This window comes from Musca domestica, unplaced genomic scaffold, assembly GCF_030504385.1.
Source record: "Musca domestica strain aabys unplaced genomic scaffold, Musca_domestica.polishedcontigs.V.1.1 1, whole genome shotgun sequence".
Taxonomy (NCBI): domain Eukaryota; kingdom Metazoa; phylum Arthropoda; class Insecta; order Diptera; family Muscidae; genus Musca; species Musca domestica.
In genome coordinates this window covers 11,196,233-11,203,429 of record NW_026712114.1, presented here as the reverse complement: position 1 = coordinate 11,203,429, position 7,197 = coordinate 11,196,233, and the positions used below count along the sequence as shown (strand labels likewise).

Sequence of the window (7,197 nt, the reverse complement as noted above, 5' to 3'; positions counted from 1 at the left end):
GTAAATCCGATTGAATTTAATCAGTTTTGATATTGTAATCTCTTATTCTTATTACTTAAAAAAAGCGCAGAATTCCAATAAAGTTTAAGTTTATTAATTGTTTGTAAAACCCAACCGAGCCGAGTTTCAATTTTCAAAATACGGGTTATTACATTGGCGACGAAGATGGGATGATATTGTGAATAAGTATTTTACAAACATTAGAAAGGAAAAAAGAATACATTTTGAAAATACGTCATAAAGTGCATTAAATTGCAAGAGTGAAGAAATAAATTGCAAAAAGGAGCAAGAAAACAAAGTTGGCATTGAATTGCTACAGTTTTTCACTAAAAGTTGTTGAATTAGTGAATGGGCATTAGTTGCGATATTGGCAGAAAATAAATTGCATTAAATTGCGACTGACATTCACTAGACGTGAATGAGCATTAAATTGCCGATTATTTGTTAAGGTGCCAACAAGGTAATTCATAAAAACTAATGCATAATATATGATTGATACCGATTTAATTCGGCATAATGGGAAGGTGTGGACTGACATAATATGATGTAGACATATGTTGCAAATAAAATTTTTTTTTTTTGATTGTTGTTTCAGTTTTATTGTAGATGAAATGTCAGAGGTTTTGAAACCATTCCTGTGTGATTCAATAGACAAGTCGCTGCTACGCAACGAGTGGGAAAAATGGTTAAGATCATTCACTCTGTACCTTGCTGCAGAAGATATTACTGATGATGGCAAAAAGAGAAATAAGCTTCTGCACTTGGGGGGACCTCAGTTACAAGAAGTAGTTTTTAATATTCCTGGAGCTTTAGTGGAAAGAGATGAAAAAGGAGAGATCAAAACATACGACGTGTTGGTTGAGAAGCTAAATGAATATTTCTCCCCGAAACGCAATTCGACGTTTGAGCGTCATTTGTTCCGCAACCTAACACCAATAGAGGGAGAAAATTTTAACAAGTTTTTGATGCGGTTGCGACAACAGGTGGTAAAATGTTCGTTTGGGAGCACCAAAAAAGAAATTGAAGAGATTTCCATAAAGGATAAGTTAATCGATTCATGGGCCCCAATAGACTTAAAAAAAAGGTTGCTGGAGAAAGAACACAATCTCTCGGAAGTAATAGAATCTTGCCAAGTGTACGAGCAAATAAACAAAAACTGTCGTAGCTTGCTGTGCAATGTTGAAGTGGATGCAGTAAACAAGATCAACACAAAAGGGAATATACAATTAAATACATCAATTGAGTGCGGCCGGTGTGGAAGAAAAGGACATCAATCAAATTCTCTTGAGTGCCCAGCTAAGAAGGCTAAATGTAATAAATGCTCGTTGTTGGGTCATTTTGCTATAAAATGCAAAACAAAGAAACGAAGATTTGATAACAACTACAACGAGCCTTACAAAAGGAGCCGTACTAGTTCAAATGTAAGATGTATAGAAGAAGACGGCACGGTTTCCGAGAATCGCGAATTTGGATGTTTTAAAGTTGTGGGTAATGACCACAACGAAGAGAACATTTGCTGCACAATTGGTGGGAAGAACATTATGATGGTCATAGACTCTGGTTGTAAATTCAATCTCATCAGCGAGAATGATTGGAACATTTTGAAACGTTCAGATGCCGCAATTTGGAATATACAAACTCACTCTACAAACAAATTCAAAGCATATGCTGCCAACCATCCATTGGAAGTTATTGTGGTGTTTGATGCTCCTATATGTGTGGGTAATAGAAATGAAATAATATCTTCTTTCTATGTAATCAAAAACGGAAACCAATCTCTCTTGGGGAGAGAAGCTTCTCTACAATTAAAAGTTCTGAAGCTAGGATTAGATGTTAATCACATTGAGGAGAAGAAACAACCTTTTCCAAAGATACACGGTATTAAAGTGTCGTTATCTATAGACCATACAGTAAAGCCTGTTCAGCAGCCAGTACGTCGTGTTCCGGTGGCGCTGGAGGAAAAAGTTGCCAATAAAATTGACGAGGCTCTACGACTTGATATTATAGAACCAGTCATTGGTCCCAGTAAATGGATTTCCCCGATAGTAATAGCATTTAAAGGAAATGATGACATTCGACTTTGTGTCGACATGAGATGCGCCAATCGGGCGATTCTTCGTGAAAATTACCCATTGCCTACATTCGAATCATTTATGAGTAGACTAAAATCCGCTAAAATCTTCTCGAGATTGGATTTAACATCCGCATACCATCAAGTAGAGTTGGATGAATCAAGTCGTGAAATCACAACCTTTGTAACGCATAAAGGTTTGTACAGATACAAACGATTGATGTTTGGGGTAAACTCAGCTCCTGAAATTTTCCAAAAAATTATGGAAGGGATGCTTTCGACATGCCCAAATGCTCTAAATTATATTGATGACATTATCGTGTTTGGTAACTGCGACGAAGATCATGATACAACTTTGAAGTCTGTCCTTGAAATTTTAAAGAAAAATAATGTTACCTTGAACCAGGAAAAATGTGTATGGAAGACTAAAAAGTTAATGTTCCTGGGACACGTACTTTCAGCAGAGGGATTCACTGCGGATCCCGAGAAAGTTAAAGTTATTCAAGACTTTCGAGCCCCAGAGTCGAAAGAGGAAGTACGCAGTTTCTTGGGCTTGGTAACATACATTGGAAAATTCTTACCAGATTTAGCAGACATAACTGATCCATTAAGGATACTTCTTACAAAGAATGCAAAATTCGCCTGGAGCCATAGACAAGAAGAAGCTTTTTGCAAATTGAAAAAGATGTTATCCGAAATACCAAATCTTTCATACTTTGACCCAAAATTAAGAACGCGGGTAATAGCAGATGCAAGCCCGGTGGCTTTAGGAGCTGTACTGTTGCAGTTTGATGATGAGGACGAACCACGAATTATCTCTTTTGCTAGTAAAAGCTTATCTTCCACTGAGAAGAGATATTCTCAAACCGAAAAAGAGAGTTTGGCTTTAGTTTGGTCTGTAGAAAGGTTCTATTACTACCTAGCTGGATTGGAGTTTGAACTTGTAACCGACCACAAACCTTTGGAAAGTATTTTCAAGCCGACTTCGAAACCTCCTGCTAGAATTGAGAGATGGCTACTTCGTCTACAGGCTTTTAAGTTCAAAGTCATATATCGTGCAGGAAAAGAAAATATTGCAGACTCCATATCCCGATTGTGTAAACTTTCAGAAGACCACTCCTTCGATGCAGCTTGCGAAGATTCAATTTTCCACGTATTAGAGAACACAATTCCATCCGCTCTTAATATTTCCACAATAAGCAAAGAAAGCGCCAAAGACATCGACATCCAAGAGGCTATTTCGAGTATGGGGAATGAAACGTGGGAGTCTAAATCATCAAATCCCTATTATGTCTTCCGTTTTGAATTGTCAGCTATTGGCCCAATCTTGTTACGGGGAAGTCGCATAGTAATACCAAAAGCGTTACGACCAAGAGTGTTAGATCTGGCTCATGAAGGCCACCCGGGTCAGTCCGCAATGAAACGTCGTCTCCGCTCGAAAGTCTGGTGGCCGCTAATAGACAGGGAAGCAGAAAACTTTGTGAAAGCTTGTCATGATTGTCTTCTTGTTTCACAACCTAATAATCCAACACCAATGCAGAGACATCCATTTCCAAATGGCCCCTGGCAATGTTTGGCCACGGATCTTCTCGGGCCGCTGCCTAATGGCGAACATGTTCTAGTTTTAATTGATTACTACTCTCGGTATCAGGAAGTCGTATTCTTAAAGCGTATAACCTCAGACGCTATAATTAAATCAATGAAGGAAATATTCTCAAAACTTGGAATACCGAAATCCATTAGAACCGACAACGGGAGACAATATGTCAGCGACGAATTCAAATCCTTCTGTTCAGAAAATAACATATCTCTTATCAGAACTCCTCCTTATTGGCCACAGGCAAATGGTGAAGTGGAAAATATGAACAGGTCCTTGGTAAAACGATTGAAAATAGCTGCTGCAAACAAACACGATTATAAAGAGGAAATCCAAAAATTCCTTTTAATGTATAATGTTACGCCACATGGAACTACGGGCACAGCCCCCAGTGAATTAATGTTTAACAGGCGCATTCGTGATAAAATACCTGGTATTGAGGATCTATCTGAGGAAGTGATTGATTCGGCTGCTAAAGATAATGATTTGATCTCAAAACAAAAAGGGAAAGAAAAGGCGGACACTGTAAGAAATGCAAAGGAATCTTTCATCCAAGTAGGGGACAAAGTATTGTTGAAAAACGTAATTTTTCCCAATAAGCTCACTCCAAATTTTGATAAAACTGTGTACGAAGTGGTTGAAAGAAATGGCAGTGAGGTAAAAGTCGTCGGAGGTGGACGAACCTTTGTAAGAAATATAAGTATGGTGAAAAAGATTCCGGAAGCTCAATTCCCTCAATATTTTCCGGATCAACAAAATCCACATTCTGAACAATCTCCAATCAACACGGAACCACTTCCTGACATTGCAGAACCAGCCCAGCCTGCTACGTGTTCCAGTGCATCGACCACCAAAAATCAACCATCATTGCCGTCTCTGTCAACACATACCTCCAGCGGAACTGATGTCCCTCGTGACCAAGGACCATTGAAGCTAAGACTGAAAAAGGTGGAAGGGATGTGGCAACACTGATTCTGTTATCGATAACATTAGTAAATCCGATTGAATTTAATCAGTTTTGATATTGTAATCTCTTATTCTTATTACTTAAAAAAAGCGCAGAATTCCAATAAAGTTTAAGTTTATTAATTGTTTGTAAAACCCAACCGAGCCGAGTTTCAATTTTCAAAATACGGGTTATTACAGTATGTATGTGGTATGCGGTATCAAAAACAATGCTAACGACACTATGTTTTGGTTTGTTTGTTGGTCTATTCTCTATTTGGGCACAAGTTAATAATGGTTTTTGTTTTTGTCGTCTGCCGTTTGCTCTTCGTTTTTAAATGCACCACAATAGGTACCCTATGTTCTCAATTAGTTTATTACGTTTTTATTTACTTTTTTAGAATTTATTGAAAAGACGTGTTAGAGGTAGCTTCCGTTTAATTTGAAGAGATTTTAATAAAAAAAAAACTTTTTTTAATTTTGAAATTCATGAAAAATATTTGCACTGGAGCTGGTGGTTGTTTATGTTTTGCTTGTAAATATGACCGAATGTGACTGTTGGCCAAACGTTGGCTCTTGTACCGTGACGTTGTTTTTTTATTTTCTCTCTCGCTCTGAAAACGACGCGCTCTCGTTTGTATGCCAAGCACCAGTAGTAATGACAACAAAAATAACAGTGAGTCTTTTTGTTTATCTTTTGTTTAACTGTCAAGTAAATGCAAAATAACAACAAATATTTTGGAAGCTCCAGCTGTTTTCGAAGGGAACTTTTTCAGTGTTGGTAAACGATAAAAAATGAAGGGGACCGAAAAAACGTAAACAAGTAGAGTACGATTTCGCAACTTTGGAGACCTAATTTAATAAAATTTATCAGGAAATTTTAAAAAACATGAATGAAAAGTTAAAAATGTAATAATAAAATGAAAGGAAATGTTAATTTCAACTTAATTCGATGGGAGTTGCATAAGATTTTCGTCAAATATTCTAATATAAAAAGTCAAAACAAAAACACTTCAGTTAAAAATAATGTACTAAGATCGTAATAATCCAAGACATTTTAATACCCTACACCATGCATACACTGAAAGACACAGAAAGAAGTGAGATATATTCATAGTTGCTCTTGGTGATCTTCACAGAATCGCATTCCGAATCGATTTATTCATGTCCTTCAGTCTGTCCATGTATTTTTCATCTGATTATACGCTCCACCACACTATGGAGGGTATATTAACTTTGTCATTCCGTTTGTAACTCCTCGAAATACTCATGTCAGACCCAACAAAGTATATATATTCATGATCAGCGTAAAATTCTAAGTCGATTTACGCTATCTTTCGAACGAATTGAGATAGAAGGCTAAAATTTTGCACACGTGTTTATTTTTCCAGTAAGTTAGGTTCGTAAATGGGCCAAGTTAGGTTCGTAAATGGGCCATATAGGTCCATGTTTTCATATAGCCCCCATATAACGGTACCTCTCTATATTCGGTATTTTCATGATTTTAGCGACATTGTTCACCGGAATTATTTCAACTGTGGTATTTGAAGTTCGAAATGGATACTACAGCCTATGACAGAAAATTATCTGTGCAGGTCCACGTCTTCGTATAGCCCCAATATAACGGTACCTCCCGATGTTCGGTATTTTGATGATTTTAGCGACATTATTCACCGGAATTGTTTCAAATTTGGTATTTAAAATTCGTAATGGATACTACAGCCTATGACAGAAAATTGTCTGTGCAGGTTCACGTCTTCGTATAACCCCCATATAACGGTACCTCCCAAAATTTGGTATTTTGATGATTTTAGTGTCATTATTCACCAGAATTGTTTCAAATTACGTATTTAGAGTTCGTAATGGGAACTACAGTCTGTGACAGAAAATTGCCTATGCAGGTCCAGGTCTTCGTATAGGCCCCATATATCAGTACCTCTCTATATTCGGTATTTTCACGAGTTTAGGTACAATACCCACCGAAATTGTTTGAGATGTCGTATTTGTAATGGATGCTATAGCCTGTGACAGAAAATTGTCTAGTCTGGTCTAGGTCTTCGCACAGCTACGTTATAACGGTACCTCCCTTTATACGATATTATGTTGATTTTAGCTACATTATTCGCCGTTTATTTCAAGTTTTGAATTTGAATATGGTAATGACTTATGACAAACAATGCCTATGTAGGTCCACGTCGTATAGGCCTCAATATAACGGCTAAATTCGGTATTTTTGAAATTTTAACAGAATTCGTTAAGGATTTTATTTTTTTTAATTACCAAATTCGTTACAACTGGTTGAGGGTATTTAAAGTTCGGCCCGGCCGAACTTACTGCTTTTTAACTTGTTTTTTATTTAAGAAGTTATAAATGCTTGATATGCACACTCATAACCACGACTTGCGGTAAATCTCCAATTAAACTAATTTCCTATACGTAGAACTATATATTCCAAAGCTTCACAGCTCTATCTTTTATAATGGGTTTGGGTAAATCAAGATTACCTGGAGTTTCGAGGAATATTTCCAGGTGCTTCAAATGGAATGACAAATTGAAAATATCCTTAATTTTCCTAATTTCCACT

The 7,197-nt window shown here is 36.9% G+C and overlaps 1 protein-coding gene across 1 annotated transcript; it reads left to right on the top strand.

The window, feature by feature from the left end:
• The first annotated feature begins 7 nt into the window (after positions 1-7).
• LOC105262249 (uncharacterized protein K02A2.6-like) lies at positions 8-4,774 on the top strand. Its single transcript, XM_011296777.3, has 2 exons — positions 8-460; positions 596-4,774. Exon 2 carries the CDS (start codon positions 612-614, stop codon positions 4,638-4,640), a length of 4,029 nt encoding a protein of 1,342 aa, XP_011295079.2. The 5' UTR covers positions 8-460; positions 596-611; the 3' UTR covers positions 4,641-4,774.
• Positions 4,775-7,197: the final 2,423 nt, after the last annotated feature.

Coding starts and splice junctions, on each gene's coding strand:
- LOC105262249 (XM_011296777.3), top strand. CDS start 612: ATGTCAGAGGTTTTGAAACCATTCCTGTGTGATTCAATAGACAAGTCG.